General features: G+C 38.1%; 1 protein-coding gene across 1 annotated transcript; it reads left to right on the top strand.

Annotated features, from left to right (window-relative positions):
* Positions 1-13,127: 13,127 nt before the first annotated feature.
* On the top strand, positions 13,128-16,341 carry LOC144710150 (metal-nicotianamine transporter YSL3-like). Its single transcript, XM_078583830.1, has 7 exons — positions 13,128-13,610; positions 13,691-13,866; positions 13,926-14,023; positions 14,081-14,215; positions 14,705-14,894; positions 15,050-15,164; positions 15,246-16,341. Exons 1-7 carry the CDS (start codon positions 13,262-13,264, stop codon positions 16,169-16,171), a joined length of 1,989 nt encoding a protein of 662 aa, XP_078439956.1. The 5' UTR covers positions 13,128-13,261; the 3' UTR covers positions 16,172-16,341.
* The last annotated feature ends 9,647 nt before the right edge of the window (positions 16,342-25,988 follow it).

Genomic DNA, 25,988 nt, shown 5'->3' with positions numbered 1-25,988 from the left:
ACATATATCTCAAGAGGTCTAATGGCTACAAGTTCTATTGTCCTAAAAATAATATTAAAACTGTTGAATTTGATCGTGCTGAGTTTTAGAGGAAGGATGTGTTAGTAGGCATATCCACAAGGACTTTCAATGGAAGATATTATTATAGCTCATAAACTAGGAGAACATAGGGTGGATACAATATTCAAAGTTGAAATGGATAACTAGCAGTAATTAGAGCACAAATGGATAGTATTTTTGGTATAGTGCTCCATCATGTAGGACGGGGAAGCCAAATGGTTTGGGATTGTTTTCATCCCATGTCTCATCTCAGTTTCCATAGGTTGGTCTATAATTGTCCTATCACAAATTGTATCCTCCCTAAACTGTCCCATCCCAAAACCATCCCATCTAAGGTGTCCCCTCATCCCACATCCATGATGGTAAAATTTAAGTCAATATTATTTATTCATTCTCAAGATGACTCCCTAAAGAGAAGTTCACTTTTGTCCTTCTCTCCCCTCCCGTTTGGATTGCCCCCCTCAGCTCTGACAGTTGAAGGGCTTCTCTGGGTTGTAGGCATGTTGGAGTGCTTCTCTCAGCTCTCTTTATTTCTATTAAAAAGGTGTGAGTGGCTTCATGTTCTGTTATCTTCATTATTTATTTATTTATTTGTTCTAGCCCGCAATCATTGCAAGAATTGCAAGAAAACCATGGGGAAGTATTTTGAATTTAATAGAAGAATCTTACATCAAGTTTTGAAATATAATGACTCATTTTTTTCTCTGAGGATGTAGTCAATTTTATTCCATATCTTTAATGAATATTTTTTCTGTATTGGGTCATGTATGAAAATTTAACTACTCCAACTTCAGCATAGTCATAAATATGGCAGAATTAGTGGGCTCTTCCCATTAATAGAGCGTACTTCCTGATTTTTCAATAATTACAGAGATTTACCATTCCTTTACCAAAGAACAAGAGTAAGCTCATAGTGATTAGGGTCCACCATCATCTAATTGAAAAAATAATATCATGTTGGCAGATCATAGATGATTACTAATAGAGTTTATGACTCAAATTGAGAAAATTACACATGTGACAGCAATGGCTCTGTAGGAATATATATTAGAAGAGGTGAAATTAGAGCCCTGCATCTATTTTCTAATTGACCAATAAGGTTAACAATAAAATAAAAAAAAGAATAAACTTAATAAATTGAAGAAACTGAAGAAAAACTCTATGAGTGTTTATTCCTTGTATATTTTTTTCATATATTTATCTATATTAATATTGAATTAGGTCCTCTAATACCACTGATAACTAATTGAATGATGGGATAAAGTACAATTATTTCCAATTGAAAGGTATCTTTTAGTCTATGACTCCGATATATGGAGAGCATTTGTTCTCATCAAAAAGTCAGTTCTTTCCATCATACACAGAACTAGGTTTGGTGAAACATTTTATCTGTATATTTTATTTGATGTGGAATGTGTATTTAATATTTAATTTGTTATTTGAATTTAAAAAATTATGTCACAAATATATCCTGATGATGCTCTTATTTGGGTGAGCTTCCATTACCCAGCACCTCCCCCTTGTGTGCGTCATTGATAGCATTTTTTTGATATTAGATATTCCTCATGCTTCCAAATGGCATTCTATTCAAAGCCTTTTTGTTAGATCCAACATTCTAAAATAACTTCTATGATCCATCCACCATGTTTGCACTTATTCTAGGCTATTCGTTTACCCTGAGTTGAATAGTTTTAATGTGAAGTGCAAGGGAGTGTAATTCCATTTCTGAAAAAATAAACGTTGATCTTTACGAGAATCTGGAAAGAATTGGTTCACAATGAGCAGATAACTTAAGTAGTAGTGCTTTTCTTCAATATCTTAGATTTTAATGGTTTCTCTATGAAGTGTGCGGGAGGATTGTTCTGTTATTGCTCTTGAGAGTGGCACCATTTTGAAGAGGAGTTCTCCGTTCATTTCTATTTAGTATATGATTATAATTTCAAGTATTAGGCATGCCGCTTATTATCTTGCATTCATGAAGCTTTTAATCAGTAAAAACTGATATAGTATCGTGCTTTCATAAAGAGGTTCAGAAAGTTGTTTATTAAGTAACCTTCATGAAGCTGTTTTTAAAGTTGGCTTAAGCAATTTGATTATAATAAAAAAGCTGATTGTGTTTTGGTCAAACCAAAACCAAAATAAAGTTACAAAACATATGATTTGCATGATTTTTGAAAATCTTATGCATTTTGTATCATGAAATTTTTTTTTTAAATTTATTATGATTTGTTCAATTCATTGTGACATAATAATGTAATACATTCTAGCAAGCTATACCTCAGTGGGATAGCCATGGTTCAAACCAAGGAGGAATTTGTTAGATTTATTTTCAGCAATAATATACCTGAGAGACTAGTGAAGAAGTAGTCCTTCAGAAGTTTGGGGTTATAAGGGAGACAAATGTCAAAGGATGTCCCTAGTTAGGTCATTGTGAAAGCGACAAAGGGAGGAGTGTAAAAAAGTGAAGTGCGAGGAAAATTGGTGGCCACGTTTGCTAATTTGCACATCATCTCTCTTACAATATATGAATGGAGATCCAAAAAAACAATGCTTTGTTAGGTGTCATGGTCCACTAGATTGACACCGAGTGGAAGCTTTATGAGATACTGCTTGGGCGTCATAAAATCAATGAATCCTACAGTAGTGGAAACCTGGCAAGTATTGTCATGGAAGCCATTTATTAGTATGGCACTGAGTCAAAGCTTTGAAAAATCACTATAGATAGTTCATCTAACAATATAACAATTCTAACTGCCATTATGGATTTATTGAAGACCGTAAGTCCTTAATCTTGTATGGATCATCACACACTTGCACTGCACACACCCTCAAACCTCATTATCTATGCCATACTGAAGATTAGTTTTTACTAGTGATTGCTGCCATACTAGAGAAAAGTATAGGCTCACTGCTAGACACAAAAAAACCATTTGAATCAATCATGGGTGTCATTGCATCATCCAAACTTGCACCTTTAGTAATGGTTGTTGGTTGTGGGAGACCAATTGTTAATTCCATTTTAGGGCGCCATGCAATGAATAGATAAATATGTTACATTTACAAAAAAAATTTAAATGAAAACTTCAAATAAAATACTATTTGACTGCCCAACATGTTGGAACTCAACACTTGACATGTTGGAGGGCACTTTTTCCACTGAGTGAAATGGTTGAGAATATGGCTCTATGGTTCATTGTGACACTGGCGATGGACTATGACACCTCTATGAGTAAATGTGTCATGCTTGATGAATATGTGGACATCCATGTTCCATCACGCAATGGTTAAGTATTTGTTTGCTCAACAAACAAATTGTCTATTACTGAAGTCATAGCATAAGTCACTATACTTACAACCCACCTTGTGGGCACTGTGCACAATTCTGTCACATTATTGGCATTAAAGTGAAGAGATGCATTAACAACCAAGTCCAGTGCAATGTGTGCAAAGCTCGTGCGATATGAAATATTGCTCTGTTGAAATCACACCTCTACTCGAGTTAATATTGGATCCATTTTCAAAATTAGAGTCAATTCACCCATTATGCCAGCATAATATGCTTTCCTATCTTCAAAGATCATTGATAAGTCCAAATTTAGGGATTAAAGGTCGTTGTTTCAATTCAGACTTAACCAAAAATATTTATTAAAATTTCCACTTAAATACTCTATAATTAATATAGGGCAAGTAAGGGATTGATCCACAGAAAGACAGAAATTGAATTTCAATTTTTTTCTCAAGCTTCAAATGAGGTAAATGAGTTTAAAAGTAAGAAATATAATTTTTGGGATTTTCCTGGATTTTGTTATCAATTATGTACATTCCTATGATTTAAATTAAAGCAAAAATATATTCCTATGATGTAAATTAAGGCAGAAAAATACTAAAAATATTTTAAACTAATTTTACTAATTTTAATTAACATCATAAATGTAAAATAAATATTTTTAGAATTTTCTGGAATTAATTTACACCAAAAACCACTAGAAATATGAAAAATGAGAGTTAGAGATTTTTTTAGAATCTTTAAATGTTAAAACCACTAGAAATTGATTGTGTTACTTTTAGGGATTTTTTCTATTATTTTAGAATTCGTAAGTGCAGAAAATAATTTTCAGAATTTTTCCTAATGTTTTGAATTTTGAAATGCGAAAAATATAAATTTAACTTTTCTATCTCTCGGCAGTTGTGGTGGCGGCGGCGACGGGCGGTGGCGGCGGAGCGGTGGCGGCGAGCAGCGACGGTGGAGCGGTGGAGGCAGAGCTGTTTGAGCCTTTGGGTTGATGGGCCCAACCTGGACCATTTAGGCTGGCCTTAGTGGGTGAGCCCACTAAGGATGAGCGACTAAGTCAACCAAATTAAGGCAACATATTGGGTCAACCCAAATGGGCTTGGCCCAATAGGGTCAGGACATAACCACTTTGAGAAATTCCTGCACACAGCACTCCTGTGCCCTGCGGTCACATGTGCTGTGCGCGTGCGGACCGGTGGGCAGAGGGGTGTCCCTGCCGCACAAGCGCTGCACACCAGCGCACGACGACGGCGCAAGGGGAGGAAACGAGTTTTTTGAAGAAGAAAACTGTTTTTTTAATGGGACTTTCTTGAGATTTGAAATGGAAGATGAGGGAAGATCATGAGAGAGATAGGAATGGATTTTAGAGGGAGAAATAAACGAGTTTAGAGAGAGAGATAATGACTGAAATGAAGAGATATAAAGAAAATGAAGAGAGAGTGTATAAGGAGTTTGAGATGGAATTTGAAGGTGTAAAAGAAGTAGATTTTTTATGAAATTTTGAGGGAAAAAATTAGGGATATGGATGAAGGTCTAGAGAGACAGAGTCTATTATAGAGATAGAAAGTAGGGGAAATGAGTGTTTAGAGTGAGAAAGTGATGAATTTAAAGGGGAAATAGTTGGATCATGATGGGAGAATGGGAATCTAAGTTCCTAAAACCTCAGTGAAAGATTAATGAGCCATCAATGCTTCTTCTCAAGTCTGTATCTTTATTTTTTTCCTGGATCAGGCATTTTTCAATGCAAAGAAGAGTTGAGATTGAGTGATAACTTGAATAAACTTAGATCAAGCAGGTTGAGCAACCTGGATTCTGAAATATGCCTTGCCCTACTGGCCGGCCACTTTCTGAAGCACATCTGGAATGAGGGGAAATGAGGGAGAAAAGGAGTATTTATCCATAGGAAGAGTTACTACAATGTCCCTTTGGTAATTTAATATTACGTTTTCCTGCCATTTTGCCTCTTTTTATCCATTGGTTGAAAGCTTCCCCTTGTGATCTTCAACTTCTTCCTTTGGAAGGCTTTTGAGAGCCCAATGGGAGTTCAGGTAGTGGCTTATCTTCCTCAGAATTCTCTTTGGAAGGTCAATAACTCGACTTGATCCTTTTAAGCCCCTTTGTAGAATCTCTAAGCTCCCAAAATTCTCCAATTCCCTAAGAATTGTATCTTTTAACTCTTGTAAATTTCTGCACATTTGGAACTACAAAATATTTGTCTTTAATCAAACTGCTCAACTTCAGAGAAGTCAAGGAAGTTAGTGAAAAATAACCGTAATGTGCAAAAATTGGAATTTCTAGGTAATGCATAAATATTTTGTTAATTCAAGTGATAACATGATAAATTCAAAATTAATAATACCAGAAACATCCAAAATATATGTATATACACTTGCATTTATCTTGTTATCAATTCTTTGAGTCTACATTTGCTCTTGATACATGTGATGATGAATTTGGCTGGGACAAGTGTTGCAATGCCAATGACCACCAGATTACATTACATGTACACTCTAGTTTATGAAATCAGGTAATTATTATCGACCATGCTGAGTGCCCATGCAGGAGCCGGAGAAGTACCTCAACAACCCATGAAGTTAGGAGGATGATACCCCCTTTAGATGTTAGAAGGAGGTCCCAGGCATTACATTCCCAAGTTGTCGAAAATTGCACTCAGGTTTATTGTCTTGAGCCAACAAGTGCACCAGTGGAATTACTATTCTCTGTCGGCCAAGGCATCACCACATATCATAGACGCACGTCAATGTAGACATCATTGAGATGCTGATGATGATGCAAGCATGATTTTGTTGTCATGACAAATAGTCAAACTCTGATGATGGCACCAAGGATAATCAAAATTTATGAGCAGGTAAGTTATGCTCAATCATTTTATTTTATTTAAGAAATTATATTTCATACTAAGGCTAATTGTTACTTAATCTCACAGAATGACCGACGAGAACACTTTTGATGTTATCTTTGTTAACCTATACTCTTGCACCACTTCTTTAATTTTCTGCTCTCTTGATCCAACTTGTTAGTTATCTCTTTCCCCTACTTGTTGCCTCTATTCCTATCTATTTTTATACGTGTGAATACTTTCTTTCTCTTTACTTCACTTTTTATATGTATATCTTGCATCTCAAATTTGTCTCCCTTTAGCTCATTCAAAATTAATCTGTATAATAAACTCAAATTTAGGGTAAAATTATGTCATTGTGTGTTTGAGTTCAAATAATGACTTTTTTAATCATTTACAAATAAGAAATCTGACTGGTCAGTGATGGGAAAGGGTCGTCTCCACAAGGAATGTACGGTAGGATGTATCCTTTACTCTTTTGTTACCTATTCACTAATTCATATGAATATAATTAATGAACCAACAGATATGATATTTATGCAATTTAAGAATCATGAATAAAGCCTTTTCTCGATAACAAGATAGTCGAATGAGATGGTGACATGATAATTTATATGGGGTCTTAAGAGTGTATGTTTAAGAGAGCTATACGATGGTTTAAATTCTAATTGAGCACTACATTTAGTGCTAAATTTTGTTAAATGTCATTTGTTTTCTTATCATATCCATATGTTTCATTTAAACTAAAAAGCCGATGCATGTCTGTCAAAATAATTAATATGGATCAGTTTAGCAATCCATAATCACTTTAATTTTAACAAAATTTCAATGGCCTAAAAAAACTTAAATCCTACCTTCGCCTGTCCCTTTTTGATGTCAAATGTTCATTTACAGACATATGTGGTAGCTTGGGCACATTGTCAAAAGTTTATTGAAATTAAAGTCAACTAATATGAAATTAATAACATCATAAATGTGCTCATAAACACATAATTTGATATCTATTTAATAATATAAATACTGATATTATCATCTTATTAACTAAATTATTTGAATGTTTGTGAAGTTTAAATAAATATCAGTATCTGCATATGTTTTGTATATAAACATAATTTGTTGAGTTATATGTTATTAATTTCATATTAGTTGATTTAAATTTCAAGAAGAGATTAAATAAATATCAAGCAATCTTACTACTGATGAATTTTTTAAGTTCCATTGGTGTAAACCATTTACACTAATTGAATGGGAGATTGATTAATGGGCTAGAACAATCCATCTGATTTTTAGAGCACATTCTTTGGGCCAAATTATAATTATTTGGCTTTTTGGCTTCTTAGGAGTAGTTGGAGGTCCGTAGGCAACATCCTGAATCCCTCCATACTTACCTCTAACTTCCTTTTATACAGCATTAAGAAAATGAAAATGAGATATCTTGACAAATTCAAACTGAATTAATGAGAAAAGAGGAAGGAGTGGAAAATAGAGGAAAGATAAAAAAATTGAAGTTATAGATCAAGGTCTATGTTTGATTATTATCTCTCTTTATCGCATTCTGGCCGTGCTCTTCTTGTGGCTACCAGGGGGCTAGGTTCTTAATGATCCTATTTGTTCAACATATTTGATGTAAGTGTTTTGAAGTGATTATTGATTTTTAATATGATTATTTAACTGGTTAAATAGTTTGAATAAATTTTTAATAAGAAAGATTTTAGGAATAAGATGTACCGCGGCGATCATTATACCCTTCAATTTTTAAACCAAGTGAGTATCATTAGGAGAAACTTTATATAATTATATAGCCAGAGGTAATGGAGTATGCAGAAGATAGTGTTCAGGATTTCAGTCTGGTGATTTTGATTCTACGGCACATTCTATGGGTTTATCACAGTCTTGATCATTTATTTTTAGTTTAGGTTAAAATGTGCTTCCTTCTCCCATGGATTATGTTGTTCCTTTAAACTTTTCAACTATGAAATGAAATTCTGATGTGTATGGTCATCTTCAGATTGATATGCACAATTTGAATGAAAATTGGTAATTAACCAATAGTTTCATGATGACAAGGGTCAAAGGAAGAAATTCATTTTTTAGATCCATACAAGGTTAGGTTGGAGGCTTACAGGAATTGTTGTGTTGACCTTTGGACATCCTCTGGAACCCATTTACCTTTGGGTTTCTTTCGCATGGAGTTCCATTATGATTTCTTGTTTCCTATGAATTTATTTGGGCTATCCAGAAACTCCATACCTGTTTCCTAGAGTTCTCTAGCTCTCCAAAAAATTTTCTTATCTTCGCATCATCTGGTTGTTAAAATCCATGTTGGAAGTAGAAGAAGAGTGGACAAAAATCAGGAGATAAACAGAGTTTAAAATCTGAGGATTCTGTGTATGCTAGGTCCGCGAATTAAATGTATTCCTCTCTTATCTGCTTGATCCCTGATTGCCAAATTTTTCACTTTGAACACAGGTGCTTTGCATTGGACCATAATTTTCACATATTGAAAAGTAGGGAAGCAATCGTTAGTATAGTCGTGACTTTCACTAATAGAATATAAATGAGAAGGGCAATGCGGGAATTTAAGAGATGAGAAAATAGTAGATGGGCTTTGCATCAGGCTCTTAAGATTCGGGATGAGCTCCTCCTTGGCTCTTTCTACTTTTTCTAAAGAGTTGGCTCGAGACCCCCACTTTATTTCATTAAAAAATTATCAACAAAGAATCTAACTTCATTTTCATGGAATTTCAATCAGAGGAGGAAAACGTATTCGTCTATTGTTTCTGCTTCAGTGTCTGCACCTTTTTCATACATTTATTTCATATTTTGTTGGGAAAGAAGACATTACCGCTTTGATGATTTCAGAGATCTCATCTGTATTGTTCCATCCAAAAGCACCGCAGTCAAAGTTTGTGTCAGGAGAAAGCTAGCAACGGAGCGCTACTATAACTTGTACCAGGAAACAAGAATAGCATCCTTTGATGATTATTTTGTGAGGACTGAGAAGGGGAGTAACAGAATGAATGTTGATTATCGATGCGCAATTAAGCAACGTCGCCGTTTATGAATCAATTTAAAAGTTACCAAAGAATGGAGCCTTCTGTAAGCCCTGATTAAATGCATCGCATATCCTAAAGTCGTCTTGAAAATCATTAGAAATAAAATAGACTCGTGATCCTAGCTTCATTTGATTGGTAGACCACGAACGGCCTATCTTAAGATATCATTGTACTCGTACCCACGCAATAACATAGTACAGTCTAGCAGTCGGTTTCTTAAACGTCATTTGTACTACACTTTGATAGACCCTTTTGGCAGACGGATGAACCTTTCATTTATTTATTTTGGAAATATCCGTCCAAACTATAGATGTCCACATTGGAGTTAGGTCAAAGGGATGACGTACCATTACGCCAATCACTTGAGCAGTATCAAAATGCACACTCTGATTGAATATTCAGGGATAGTTTTTGAAACTGAACCATCACATAACATTATTCAATATGAAGTGGCGGTAGGGGTGCCACCTCTTGTGATTGCTGCAACTTAGTAATGATGACGCAGTATATGTCGCGTATGGGTCAAATAAAATTAGTTTAGATTTTTTATGCGAGAAGAAGGTATGACGCCAGGAGGATGAAATGATCTATGCATACTAAGAATTAATTTTCTCATTATCGAAACTTTCCTCTAAAACCTCTAGAATGCTATTTCCGTTCATAATCAAGGGAAAAATGTATACCCATCGGTGCCAAATGGACTTTCGAGCTATATCAATGATTACTTATCATATTCCTCAAGCTGCTCCCCATACTATCCTGAAAATCATACAAATCCTTAACAAAGAAAAATATGTCCGCTATTTTCCTTGAGTGCTCATATGAGTCCATAGGCTAATCTTGTGATAATTAAACACAAATTTTCATATTCTGTAAATAAGTATAAAGTGTTTGGAGATCTATTCCGTTCATTACCAAAGAAAAAAATTAAAACTTGAAATGAAAGGATAATCATATGAGGCCATAAGTTAACTAAAGATTTTAACCATCATATTCTCTTAATTATTTTCCTAAATTTTCAGGAGAGCCATTTATATATCTATGAAAGTAAAAGGTGTCTATTATATTTCCTCTAGGAAAAGTATGAGCAGTAAAATACTCAGAAGTGTTTTTTGGGGGAAGGCCAAATCTGTACTGATCAGCATGTGTCTTCAATAGTAAGAGCAAATTAATGTCCCTGATGACATTTAGGCATTATTGCTGACATACTGGAGGATACCAATTGCTTAAATCTTCCTATATAACATCCATTGTTTCAACCAACTAGTTCATGATTTTAACATACCTGACACATTTCAGTATATTACAACCAAAATTAGTTATAAAACTAAATAAATTTATTGATTTCAGAAAGATACTTCATGAAAAAGTAATAGACTGCTATCATGTCATAACTACAAAATAAATTGGATACCCTAAAGAGATGTGAACGAGAAGATATATAATGTTTCCCATAAAAGAATAATTATATCGTTGATGCATCATACTTCCAAATTTAAATAACTATAATATTAATTTCCTATGAAGAATATTGAAAACATTATACTCTAGAACATGATTTATAGTACACTAGCAAAAAACCTGTGAAGATTTCAGATATTTTCAATATATTATTAAATGGATGATGCTTTTTATGTTCACACTTTTCCTTTTTATCTTAAATAATGATAATATATAATTTAGATATGAAATATTCACTAATCTAAATTCATCATTCACTTGTCAAATGATCAAACTTTAAAAACTCGGGTTCCAATGCCCCTCATCCATTTCATTATAATGCAAAGACATCTATGATTTCAAGTTTGCACGTCAAAAAGGAAAACATAATGGAAATCAACACAATTTGCAATACCAAGGTAGTGCAAAATTTATGTTTTTAATGAATACTTAAATTTAAATATATTAAACCTGTTTAACTTCTATCACAATATAGTACAAATAAAATATTTGTCCCTTAATTTAGCAATTCAAAAAAAGCTTTTCCCATTTTTTTTTTAATATTTACGATAATTTTTTTTAATGTTTCCTAAATGTATATCATGGAAATATTACCAAAGTAATATAATGCCAATTTGTCGCTAAATAAATTAAAATTTAGTTGTCTATCAAGCATCTACAAATAATTTAAAATAATAAGGTTTTCCAAAAGAAATATATAGAATATTTATTTTTAACAGAAAAAATAAAGTTAACGGTGTCAGAGAGACTAGTTATTAAAAATATATTTTAATATAATTTCAACTATTATCTTTAAATATGGAGTCATAGAGAATATTGAAAAATAAATCATAAAATCACTTGATTCTGTCCTAAATTTTAGTCATGTGCCCATGTATATATATGGCTTTATCGAAAAACAAAAGCTTTGTTTTGGTCATCCTCTCCTAGTGCACCTTTGAGACTCAATGCAAATAATATCAAGACCAGAGAAGCGGATATAGCCTCAAAATGAAAAAAAGTGGCTTTGGCACCAACAGCCTTGAAATGATAGTATATGTTACTTCAACTCAAGAAATAGAATGAATGTTTCAGAATCCTAGATAATTTATGAAATGATTTAAGTTTTTATATTATTGGACAGTACGTAAACACATTTTTTAGTTACGTGTTGGTATTCATTTTCTACCTTCTATGATAGACTGTAAACTTGGAATGTATCGTTTTTAATTTGATTTACTAAACTAGTATTTCAACCTCTTTGGTTCTTTTTTTAGGTCAAAAACTATCGAGATATATTTAAAAAAATAAATCGTAAAATTTGGATCCCAGTATTGAAATTTAATCATCCATATACACATAATTGTTCAATGAAAATGAGGCGATATAAAATTGAAATACCTTCCTATACTTCAATAAATATTATAGAGTGTCCATTCGAAATTGGAGAGTGTTTGGCTTTGATTAATGAGAAAATCATAATATCTCAAGCACGTTAATAGATGGTAAAAATAATAAAGCACAGTATCATTAAACAGAATCTTAGTATCCTTATGGTCCCTTCTCTGATATCGCTCTTGTGACTTCCTAAATGCATGAGATTCTTTAAAGCTTTTTAAAAGGGATTCATTCAATTAATGCTATAATTCATTAAAAGATACACACTCGTATATTCAGTGTAAAGAGTATGAAACCGACAACCAGGTTTGTACCCTTACATTAAAATGGCCACGAATAATTGAATGTCCTGTTCGGATGTGGCTCTAATGTATGGGCAGAACTCACTAGGGAATATTGTGTAGAATGTCTTGTTCTTTAGAGAGGTAATCATGAATACAAGAGATTAATTCTTCGTGGTCCGTCTGTGTCTTGTATGGCCTTGTATCATGAAGTGTGCTCCTGGAAAATGCAAACTAGCTTATCGGCAGGTACTTGCATTAAAAGTTGAATCAATAAAATCACACCTGATTAACACTCTACTTTTTCCTGCTTCAAGATTCCATACGACCGAGACGTTCAATTTTCAACGATAAAAGCCTTTTGCAGGAAATACGAACAGTAATTGTCTCGATGCCTCAGAAGTAAACGGAAATATAGATAACAAAACACCGCACTCCTCACAACAATGTCGACATTGCTTATAGGTTGACTTTCCTGCCTATTGTTAAATACTTATCAACTCAATACTATCTTCAAAGGAAACCTTGTTTCCTCGGTTAACCGGTTTGACTTTTGTTTTAAATCCTTGCAATCGACATATTGTCGGCATTCAGACTGGGATTAAACAACACCAAAGAAAAAAAAAAAATCAGATGCGACGGCGACGAGTTACCACGCAAAAGGCCACAAGAATCTCCATCAAGAGAAGAACCTAATAGCTTAAACCGAAGTCTTGTGGCCTGCACATCGTTGTCCTTTCGTTAATCAGGCCTGACTCTCGCCGTTCAGCGATGAAAACCTAGCATATCATTCTACCTTCGTCTTCTTCCTATAAATCTGAGCCGGGAGATAGCCAAATACGAAGCCGATAGCGAGGAGCAGGGGAGGAGGACGATGGAGGGTATCGGCAAAGACGATATTCAGAAGTATGAAGAGCCTGTTGAACAACGTTCTTTTGGGGGGGAAGAGAAGCTCCCGCCATGGACAGAGCAACTTACGGTCAGGGGCCTAGTAACAAGCTTAATAATCGGCTCCGTCTACAGTATTATCGTCATGAAGCTGAATCTCACCACCGGTCTAGTCCCCACGCTCAACGTTTCGGCCGCGCTATTATCTTTCGTTTTTCTCAAGTCTTGGACGAAATTACTTCATCGCGCCGGCATCGTCACCACTCCTTTCACCAAGCAGGAAGTGACCGTCGCGCAGACCTGCGCCGTGGCTTGCTACACCATCGCAGTTGGAGGTCGGCGATGATTAAACCGGCGAACTTAGATTAGACGAGATTATAAGGTTAGTGTTTGATGGGTTTGTGTGAAATTGCAGCGGGTTTCGGATCGTATCTTCTGGGCTTGAACAAAAAGACTTATGAGCTGTCCGGAGGGGCGGAGACGGCGGGGAACACGCCGGGGAGTTATAGGGATCCTGGCTTTGGCTGGATTACGGGCTTCCTCTTCGTCTCGACTTTTGTCGGTCTCGCAATTCTCGTTCCTCTAAGGAAGGTTCGTTTTTTATTCTTCTTTTTTGTTTTTGTAATTATTCTTATCGGAACTATCCCCAGGTGTTGATTCTCGACGACAAGCTGACATACCCTAGCGGGACCGCTACTGCCGTCTTGATTAATGGCTTTTACACTGCGCATGGTGACAGGCTAGCCAGGTAATTGTGGTGTCGTGTTTCTTTCATAACCGGGCGTTTCTGATTTGCCGGTTCCAGGCAACAAGTGAAGGGATTCGCCAAGTTCTTCAGCGTGAGCTTCATCTGGAGCTTCTTCCAGTGGTTCTTTGCCGGCGGAGACGCCTGCGGATTCATCCAGTTCCCGACCTTCGGCCTCAAAGCATGGCGAAACACGTACCTCTCTCTCTCTCTCTCTCTCTCTCTCTCTCTCTCTCTCTCTCTCTCTCTCTCTCTCTCTCCCTCCCTCTCTCTCTCTCTCTCTCCCTCCCTCTCTATCTCTCTCTCTCTACCTTCTCTACCTCTCTCTTCTCCCACCTCTCCCTACCTCTCTCTCTCTTCCGTCCCTCTGTCTCCACCCATCCATTCATCTATCGTTATTTTTATTTATTAGATATCTATCGATCTATCTATATCCTTATCTCTTTAGACATTTATCTCTGTATCTATGTACCTATATCTCTCAATCAATCTACCAAGCTATATACCCATCCGTCGAAATTTTCATTTATCTATCTATTTATTTATAGATATCAATCTTCCGATCTATACGTCTATTTTTCTATCTAGCTTCCCACTGATATACATCTGAGAATGTATGAATGAATGTATAAATATATATCTGTCTATGTATAAAGTTTTAACCACTTTCTTTGGGTTGCGCAGGTTCTTCTTCGACTTCAGCATGACATACGTGGGGGCCGGCATGCTCGTTTCCCACCTTGTAAACTTCTCCCTAATGGTCGGAGCAATTCTCTCGTGGGGAATAATGTGGCCTCTGATCAGGAATCTCAAAGGTGATTGGTATCCTGCGAAACTCTCAGAAGGAAGCATGAAGAGCTTAGGCGGATACAAGGCGAGTACACCTTCCCTCTTCTACCCATCTTCATCAATCACCCCCTCAAAACAGTAGATAAGTCAAAAATTCATTCTTAACATTCAAGCGCCTGACACATTCTTAACATGGATAAACTCTAGGCTTTAAAAACTTAGTGATTCCTGTTTTTGCAGGTCTTCATTCCCATCGCTCTTATCCTCGGTGACGGGCTCTACAGCTTCATCAAGGTCCTGATACGCACCTTCGCGGCCATTTACAAGGGCCGCCGTGGAATTTCCGCCAAAGTGGGTAAGTAAACTCCACCATCGTTTCCGTTTGTCCTTACCCTTCATCCGTTTTCCATCTCTTCACCAAAGATCAATTTTTCAGCGCCGAACGAGGAGCAAGTACCGCTAGAAGTGGCCCAGAGAAACGAAGTTTTCCACAAAGAAAGCATCCCCAATTGGATAGCCTACGTAACCTACGTGGCCTTCGGAGTGGGCGCGATTATCGCTATTCCCCTCATGTTCAAGGAGATGAAATGGTACTACGTCGTTATCGCCTATCTCCTATCTCCAATCCTCGGCTACTGCAACGCTTACGGCACTGGACTTACGGACATGAACATGGCCTACAACTACGGCAAAGCGGCGCTCTTCATTCTCGCTGCCGTCGCCGGAGAAGACAACGGCGTCGTCGCTGGGCTTATCGGCTGTGGCCTTATCAAAGCCGTCGTCTACATGGCCGCTGACCTAATGCACGACTTCAAAACTGGCTATCTTACCAAAACTTCTCCAAGGTCGATGCTGCTAAGCCAAGTGGTAGGCACTGTCATGGGTTGTATTGTGGCGCCGGCTAGCTTCTTCCTCTTCTACAAGGCCTTCGACGTGGGAAACCCTAACGGGGCTTTCAAAGCGCCCTACGCGCTTGTCTACAGGAACATGGCTATTCTCGGGGTTGAAGGGTTTTCAGCGCTACCCAAGAACTGCCTTCAGCTCTGTTATGGGTTCTTCGCCTTCGCCATGTTGAGTAACGTTACGAGGGATTTGGTGCCGGAGAAGTATGGGAAGTGGATTCCTCTGCCGATGGTTATGGCCGTGCCGTTTCTCGTTGGAGCTAATTTTGCTATTGATATGTGTTTGGGGAGTGTTGTGGTGTTCGCTTGGAACTGGGTGAATAGCGATGAGGCGAAGCTCATGGTGCCTGCGGTGGCTTCTGGGTTAATGTGTGGAGATGGGCTGTGGACTCTGCCTTCGGCTGTGCTTGCCCTCGCCAAGGTTAAACCCCCTATTTGCATGAAGTTTGTGAGCGCCTGAACCACATATCTTAATATTTTTCTTGCCCACTGCCCAAAGTCACATTTGCGTGGCTTTGAATAAATTTATCCGCTGGGTGGGATATCACGATGTAATGGGTCTTGTGAAATTTTCTTGAGATTTTGTGCACTGTTGTTTGGTGTTCTTGAATGGATGTTTAAGATTCATAAGCCCACTGCCCAAAGTCACATTTGCGTGCACTGTTGTTTAAGATTCAGAAGGATGTGCTATAAATATTTTTACTCAAGGATGTTGAGAAGGATTCAAAATATACAAGTAGAATCGACATTAGGGCCCATCAAGCCTTTAGATAGGTGATGAAGGCCAATTGCGTGTTAATTTTTAATGTCATTGTAATTCTAGTTTTCCTAAAATCAAGTGAATTTGTTAACAGATATAATATTCCCTCAAAAATATAGTTGGAGTAAAGTTGTCTCCACAGGGACTGGCTTTAGAGATGTATTTAATAATTGAGTTATTAGTTAATTAGCAATAATAATAATAATACTAAAGGTAATGGGTCTAACAGGAAATAAGTAGTGAGGAAATAGAGGAAATATTAGGTTAACAAGAGAACTAGATAGCAGAGAGCACAAATAATGATTATTAGGATTTAAGCGGTTCCATAAGAGTTCTGTTATTTGTGGTAAGATATAAGGAGTTACTTAATAAGATTAAGTAAGAAGAAGAAGAAGAATATAGTAAAGGTTTGATTATAATATGTATATGTATATTAGCTAATTATAATATGACTAAGTAAGTAGCTAGATACATATAGAGAAATTAAAAGAAGATAAAAGGGATAAGAAGATAGAGGTAATGTGGGAGTATATATGTATATGTATATAATCTCCGGTAGTTGCAGATAATACCTTATATATTTATTATACTTATTTGATAACTAATATATCTATTGTAATAAGTTTTCATTTTTTTTTTAGTCGAAACCTGAGAGGCGTTCAATGGAATGCCTCTGAGAGGTTGAGATAAGAATAAATGAATCTATAATTTTTATAGGCTTTAAAAGATTGATAAAAATAAAACCTATATAAATCAAAGACGATTTATCAAACACACAAGTTGTTCAATAGAATGCCAAACCGGAATAGCGGTGTTGAACTACAATCAAACAGAACTAACTTGTCGATTAAAAGGACTTGATTAGCGGTGTGTTAATTTTCTACTCAATTTCAACAAGAATGCACTAGAAAACTCGCGGATCGGCCCTAATTTGATGAAAGAGAGTGGTGGTGCCAATCGCCGCCACCTAGCTTTAGTATACAGGTTCCCTCGCTCTTGTCCTCCTTCCTGGTGCAGAATCGAGGTCCCCAAGCCATTCTTGAAGCCTTCCTAGGTCTTCCCCAGCTGCTAGAGCTGTCACTATGCCGCCATCTGTTTCCGAGTTTGATAGGGAACTCCGCCGCCACTGAGGACAATGGTCAAAAGATCAATCAAATGAGACCCAAAGTCCCTCTTTAAAGGGTTGAGAGAGTTTCTCTCAACCCCTTAGAGGGGCAGGCTTGATCCAAGGGCCCTCTAGGGGCTGTTGGACCGGCCTGTGGTCCCCTCATCAGCGGCCCCTACTGGCCGACCGACAAGGCAAGCAGTTGGGGGATGAAAAGGACAAAATAGGCCCTCAATCATTGGACCATACTCCTTTAAATGGTTTGACAGTTGAGATTAAAGTGTAGCGTGGCAATTTAAAAATGATGTACCCAAGCCATGTCCGCACACCTTGCCAGCCCTCCATTTGTGATTTGCTCACTCGTGTGGCCCATAGTCTATGTCAGCCGTGGTGGTCAGGGCTCTGAAAAGGAATAAATAAATTATTAGATAAAATACGGCTGATCTCACAGTCCGATCTTCTTTAATAATACTGGACGGCCGAGATCAAGTCTGTTCACATAAAAATGGCCCGAAATGATACAGGCTTCGGGCCAGGTTGACTCGAAGCCCGATCATAATTTCTTGTGAAAGTTAATAAACTTGGGTTATAGATTCCATAACAAAAATTTTAAGAAAGTACTATTCTATAAGATTTCACAGAGATCGACAGAATGAAATTGAATAACTTCCCTCTTTGTACGACCGAACTCCCTTGGGCTTCCGTGGCCCTAGTTGTAGGGCTGTCCTAGGGGGCCTTTGTTGGGAAGCTTGGTGGCCTTTGGGGTTACTTGTGCGACGATGCTTGCCGGTTGCTCGCTGGCTTGAGCATAGTGCGCTTGCGCGCTGATAGCTGGCTTGAGTGCCATGGACTTGTCCTTCACCTAGGCACTCCAAACATTTTTATTCATAATGTTTTTATTTTTATGGCCATAAAATTTTTTCAAATGAGAAAAGAAAAATGGCTTTCATGCACTAAATAAGATTTTAAAAATAAAAATATCCATGTCGATGATTCTCATGAAATAGTGTACAGAGGGAAAATTTATAGTAAAAAAGAGATAATATAAATAAAATTTCACATTTACCAACTCTAAAATGTGTATATTTTAATTACTAAAAATTCCTTAATCAATAGGCACCCAACAGGGAAACCCACACCATCAGAGCCCAGGACACAAAGAGAATGGTTCACGCATGTGCAGGGGAGGGAAGTATTTATTGAAATAAGGAAGTCATCTTGCATAGGTTTGATATGCAACAATCTCATCTAAACTAATCCAACATGGGGTCTTGACTTAATAGATTTCTTTCAGCCGCTTGATGGGCCTACCTGGCAGAAAAATGAGAAGGAGGCTAGTGCAGAAGGCTGCAATCACTAGAATATAAATAAAAGTAGGACCAGGCTCTGAGCCAACCTATCCTTAAGCATGTGTCATATCAGAGTGATTTAAGAAAATGAAACCCATGAGAAAGGTGGAGGAAATAGTAGTAACCTATACTCCAAAGAAGAAGATAACATCATCACCAACATCAATGACAAGAAGAAGACCTTGGGAGAAATGGAGAAGATGGACCCTACGTTCAAGAAGACCCGAGCTGAAGAAAAAAGACCTAGGAGGTCATATCCCATTGATGAAAATTAATGGAGAGAGAACAAAATGGACAGGTATTATTCTTATCCATGTGAGTCTATGCTTCAATATATGCACACACATGTTTCGAGAAAGGTGAGGCCATATGGATATGAATATGGTCATATGTCAAGACAATGCTATGCACATAGCCTTTCTTGTAGATATATTTCTCCTAGGAATCATCCTAGCACATCATCATCTCCTTGAATCTATTCACACATATAGGTTTTTTCCTATAGATTCCATACATAGGAACTATGAAGTAAGATTTTCACCATCTCAGTACCACTACACCTAGCCCACTTGCTATGTTGACATGGGTTAGTAAATTGAGCTACAGTTGTTTCAGATCAATCATGGTCAAAGAGGAGCTAGTACTTAGATATTGGCTGCTCAAGACACATGACTGATGACTCGTCATGGCTTACATCCATGAGAAATAGATAAGGATGGAAAGTCATATTTGGGGGAAGCAAATGTGGACAGATAAGGATGGGAAGTCATTTTCCACTATTGTTTAGTGGAAAGTGATTACAGAAAACCTATGTGATAGATATAGATGCAATCAGTAGAGAATTCATATGCCTTATGACTAGAGGCAACGAGAGCCTTAACGACCTATGGTATAACCGTCTTGGTCATATAAGACATCATCAGCTTAGGAAGCTCATAAGCAAAGAGTTAGTCAAGGGCCTATCAAAAAAGTTGGAACTCAATGACAAAGAGTGTTTTAACATCTCTTTGTAACAAAAAAAGGAAGGAAAATTTTCCTTCAAGGCTTTGTGTCTCTAATAAGAGACCACTTGAGTTGTTACGAACGGACCTATTTGGGCCAAGCCAAATTCTGAGTATGAGTGGAAGCGTATATTTCTAGTCATAGTCGATGAATATTCAATATATACTTTGGTGTATTTTCTAGCACACAATAATGAAGCCTCTGAAACTTTAAAAAAAAATCAAAGAGAATCCAAAATAAATTTGATTTGAAGAATCCAAAATGCATCTTACAAGCTCTCCATTGGGATGATCAACACCTACTCCAATTGTCTTGCATTTTCTTTGCCCTCTAATTTCTACTATCATTTGCATTGGGGCAATGCATATAGCAGTTGGGATGTTTAATTTATATGTGAAACTGAAAATTCATTAGTTCATTATGAATGAATGTACCATTTTTTTCTCATTTTTTAATGCTTTGAATGTTATCACTCTTGAATGCATTCATCCCATATAATCAACCCCACTTTGAGAAGTCATCCAAACCATGATCCTATGAAAGCAGAAGTAGAGATATTAGGCTCTTGTAGCAGATAAAAAATATCTCTTGGTGGTATGAAACATGAATCTAGTAGGGTGAGGAGCAGACATAAAAATTAAAAGGTATAAGTACATTATCATTGTGGAAATGATTAATGAGTGAATTCAATAGATCCCATTCTTTGGTCAAGGATATGCATTATGAAGAACTTCAGATGGAAGGAGATATGGTCATTTCTTCAAGTCCTAAGCACATAATTACCAACCCTTGAACCACCTAAAGCCAAAATTGAGAACCATGTGTACTACCCTCATTTCACCACCAACTTCCCACCTTTACCCCAACTATGTACTTGTGAATCTTTATTTTACCTTTTTCAGATATTTTCCATGTTACTTAGAACATCCCAATTTTTTTTTTCTCCTCTTCCCCTTTTGATATCATCTATTGATGATATGTTGTCATTGTTATCCTCCTATTTTTTTCTTCTGTATTTTCTTATCTTATTTCGTCTCGCTTTAACTAGCATGGGAGGATGTGCTTTCCTTTCCATTGCAAGAAATTCATGGTGTGTGCTTGTGCCATTTCACTTCCTTTCTTTTATTTGTTATGGGATTTTTTGTTTCTTTCTTTATTCGTATTTCTCTTTTCCAATGATTTGTTGGTCATTGTTATCATCCTTTCTTATGAAGACACATGTCTATTTCATCCACATTATTGATGAGACTCCACATCCTCATTTTTGTTCACATTCGTCTTGTGTATTCTGCTGATTCATCTATCATTTGGAGTGGGCTAGTTTAAGTAGCATCTACCCATCTGTCATCCATCATTTTTCATTTACCCAAAACTCCTTATTTTGATGCCACCCACCTTTCTCTTCTCTTCCTTACCTATAGGTACCCACATTAGAATTTAACCTCACCACACCTTTATTCCTTTGGTACACTCTTGATATTCTACGCTAGAACTTAGATGAGAAAAATGACTGGTTTCAAATTTCAGGTGGAAGAGAGGTATTTGGGATCTCTAGACATTGAATAGCCACACCAAGTGCGAAACTTTGTGTACAAAAGAGATGAAGAAACTTTTCTGTAGAGGGTGAGATTTTTCATAGTAATAGTACCATACCTAGAGAGAAGCAAGCTTCCCTCATGACCACTAGCTCTTTCCATCACTACGAAGGACTTGATCATTATTGCTATAGCACTTTATGGAATATTTATTCTTAGAGATGTGACTGATACCCATAACACTTTGTACTTGAGTCTTCTTGTTTCAAGGGAGGGACAAACTTCTCAATTGAGAACCTAAGGTACATTGTTGAGGGACAAGCAATATATCTGATGACGGACGTCGTCCGGTCGTCACCGAGGTTGTTGACTCAGTGCCGAAGTGGGGCCTGTATCGGACTACAGTCGAGGTGTCATCCGATGATGATACTAAACAGTTAAAAACTACGATGAAATGCGTGAATGTCTATTTATAGTACGTGCAAGTGCCGACTAGCAGGGGATTCCGACCTCCGTGTAATTCGACGGAGTCGTCCAGTGGGTGGGCTGGGCCCTCCGAGCCTCGTCCGAGGGGGTCGAGGATGGTACGACGCCGAACGGGATAAGTTCCCGCAGGGTGTGCTCACACGGGTTGGGCAGGCCTGACTCATTACGAACAGGTAAGACACTCAAGTTGCATAATTTCACTCGTATAATCCCCCTCACCTACGTCTAACCCGAGCGCGGTGGAGGCAACTGAAAGTGCACTGAAAAAGATAAGAGACGAAGGTAGGGCGGCGTACCGTTGTCGCGTTCGGCGATTATCGTCTCAATATCCTGTTCTGTCGGTGGTGGTGTTGTCGACGACGAGAGGTCACGGCACGCGGGCGATGGTATCAGCGGGCTCCAGTACGTGCTCACGTGCGAAGAGGTTGCGTGCGGCTTGGCAGCAGGCACAACGCTGATCAGGTGCCGATTGCGGCGTGGACGGGCGCGCAGGGGTGTGGGCGTTGCTTGCAGCGATCATCGATCAGCAGTTCTGGTGGCCCGGGCGTGCGCAGGCGGGGAGACGCGAGCGCGGGCAGTGATCAGAGATCGCAGGTGGCAGCTAGCGGCTCCAACGGCGGGGTCTTGCACGGGTGGTCAGGCGAGGGCGCAGGGCAATGAGCGGCCGTTAACGGGGCAGGCAGCTCAGACGTCCCGGGTGTGCGCGGTGAAGGAGCGGGGATGAATGGCTGGCTGAGGACGCGTTGGCTTGGCACGGTGCGGTGGCTCGGCGCGGGCAGCAGCGAAGGCACGCGGCAGACAGCAGCGGGGCGCGGCACGGCGCGAGCAGCAGCGAAGGCGCGGCGCGGGCGATGGCGGTGGCACGGCGCGGGCAGCAGCAAAGGTGCGACGTAGGCAGCAGCGGGGCGCGGCGACAGCGGTGGCACAGTGTGGGCGGCAGCGAAGGCGCGGCACGGCGCGGGCAGCAGCGAAGGCGCGACGCGGGCAGCAGCGAAGGCGCGACGCGGGCAGCAGCGAAGGCGCGACCCGGGCAGCAGCGAGGCGCGGCACGGGCGACAGTGGCAGCACAGCGCAGGCGGCAGCGAAGGCGCGTTACAGGCAGCAGCAGCGGCATGGCGTGGCTGGCGGCGGTGGCGGCAGCCCTTCCTCCATCTTCCTTCCTTCTTTTCCCCTCTTCTTCCTTCACCCTTCTTCCTCCCTCCACGATCTGACTCTTCAACTTCTAGAGTCTTTTTCTTAACAAAATGATTCAAGAGTGCGTTTAGAAGGCGCCCACCCTTGCCCTTTTATAGGGGATAAGGTGGATGGGCCCTTAACACACTAACAATAGATAGGAAGGGAGGGGCTTGGGCCCATCAAGGTTGGAGGGGAAAATCTTCATAAGTGGGATTTCCCCTTGCTACAACGATGCAACGAGAAAAGGGAATATGAAAGATAGCAAACGTAGAAAACGCAAAACACGGATAAAAACTTGGGGGAAAACGGCAAAAGGGGGTGATGGTGGCATGTCATTACCCGGGGTATTTGAAGCCGGGAGTGTGCGTTGTCGCCTTGGCTTGCCAGGCTGGTTTGACGCGAGTCGGCGACGATGCTGATGACGGTGGTGACGTCTCTGAAGAGGATCTTGGAACCTCCGGCTGCGTTCCACCATCAATATCAAGTTGGGGGATGTGATAACATGATAAATTCATGGTTATTTGCATAAACTTTAAATGATTTTAATATTGATAATTAAGAATTTATCATGGTATTGTTTGAATTAAAAAAATATTTATGTGTTAGCTATAAATTCTAATGTCTACATATTATGCTAATTTTTATTTAACATCCTTGACTTCTCTGAATTGAAGCAGTTTTATTAGTGATGAGTATTTCATAGTTCCACATGTGCATAAATTTACATCGAGATTCAATAGAGATGCGGAGTCCTAAGGAGGAGGAGAATTTTTGTGAGCTCAATGATTCTTCCAATGGGCTTGAAAAGATCAAATGGTGTTTTGGGCCTCTAAAAGAGCAACCAGAGGGAGTTGGGCCACGACCTGACCTTCCTATTGGACTTTCAAACACCTCATAAGGAAAGAGTCTGAAAATGACAAGGCAAAGCTCTCAACCAGTGGATAAAAAGAAGCAAAATGGCAAGAAAAAGTAATAGAAAATGCCCAAAGGACATTTTAGTAATTCTTCCTATGTATAAATACTCCTTTTCTCCCTCATTTCCCCTCATTTTGGACATGCTCCAGAAAGTGGTTGGTCAGCAAGACAAGGCATATTTCAAAATCCAGGTTGTTCAACCTGCTTGATGTATATTTGTTGAAATTTTCTCTTAATCTCATCTCTTGTTTACATTGAAAAATGCTTGATTTTTGTAAAATTTAAAGATCTAGACTAGAGGGAAAGCATTGAGGTTTAAGGAACTTACATTTCCCTTTTCCCATTTTCCCTTCAAATACATCACTTTCTCACTCTAAACATATGTTTCTCCTACTTTCTCTCTCTATAGGCGGATGGGCTGGCCGGTATTGTGCCACAAGAGCTTTGCCACCGGCATCACTAGAGCAGGTAATTTTGCCTGTTTTCCCTTCTCCTTGCCTTTTAAAAATCACTGTCCAAAAGCTGGAGAGATCTTTTAATCCTTGGAGAAATTTTCAATCCAAGTCCATAAAACTTGGAATCGTGGTTTTTGGTGCACGGTGATTCAAGATTCAAAGGAGAGCAGGCTGACCTCCATAATTCACACATCCTTGACCTTTTGATAAGTTTGACATCTTTAACATAATTTTTATATTAATTTTGTGATTTTTTTCATATTATGAATTGTTGCTAATGTTTATAAAAATCCAAACAACTTAGAATGGCATTTTTTTTCATTACGTTTTAAAAAAGTTATTGGGGTTTGAACTTGGAGGCAGAGGAATTAGGCTGTCAACTAACAACGTGGAATGATTGATCTCTAGAGCTTTATCTGATTCTATTTTGAACAATTTGTTTGAGATAATTGTTGTGCACAATTTACTAGCATAATTTTTCCATGTGTATTTGTCTCGTTTGGTGCAGTTGTGAAAATATATTTGAGTTTTAAGTACCTAAGGTCAAACATCAACCAAAGAATTTCATCCCAAGAAAAAAGTAGAGGACAAGAGGACTTGATGAATGAACGACAACAAATAGGGAGGTATTAATGTAGGGAAGTAGTAATTACATTTTTGAATTTGTATTTTTGAATTAATACATTTTTTAAATAAAAATTTTATGTTAAAATACATAAATTTAGTTCTTGTCTTGAACACTACTTAAGGAATTGTCATACTAAGTATTGTTGAGGAGAAGATATTGTTCATAAATATATTGTTATTTAACGATCATTGTGGTCAGTTAGGCCAAGGCTTTGGGGACCATAAGAAGAAGCTTTTAGGGCCCAAGTTGATGTAGGTCAAGCAATGTTGTTACGTGAAAGACTTTGGGGGTTGAGGACCATAGAGCTTAATCGATTTTTTTATTTTTTTTTGGTACCATTGTTCTGCCCTATTTCCAAGTGATTTTGTTGGAGGCATTCCCACTAGCTCAGTTAGGGCAGATCATCACATTGGTATGGATACCTCCAAACAGCATTAAGTATTAGCCTAATCTGTCTAAAAAACTAATTGTGTCTCCCATTTGATCTACCTCATTTTATATGTAGAATAATCCTAGGTTAATTAAATAACTATATGGCTAGAGAACTTAATTCACTCCCCCTATTATGTTATCCCTTAGCCACTTCAACTAACACAAACAAAATGGTTGCAGGGATTTAAACTTTTGGTATGTACATACATGTTATATTCTAATATTAGGTATTAATTAGGCCTTTGAAAAACTATGTAGCTTGAAGAGAATGAGAATCAGACCAATATAGTTTTCGTATATTTCAAGAGTTGGTCCCTTAGCATTTACTAATGTCAAGAATCAAAACAACAGAGATAATACAATAAGACCATTGGATTCACTACAGGGTAACGATTCTATTTATCCTTGGATGACCGTAGCTATTGGGTTTTCTG

This window comes from Wolffia australiana, chromosome 12 (genome assembly GCF_029677425.1).
Source record: "Wolffia australiana isolate 7733 chromosome 12, ASM2967742v1".
Classification (NCBI taxonomy): Eukaryota; Viridiplantae; Streptophyta; class Magnoliopsida; order Alismatales; family Araceae; genus Wolffia; species Wolffia australiana.
Note: the sequence above shows the minus strand (reverse complement) of the source record. Positions and strands in the feature narration are given on the sequence as shown.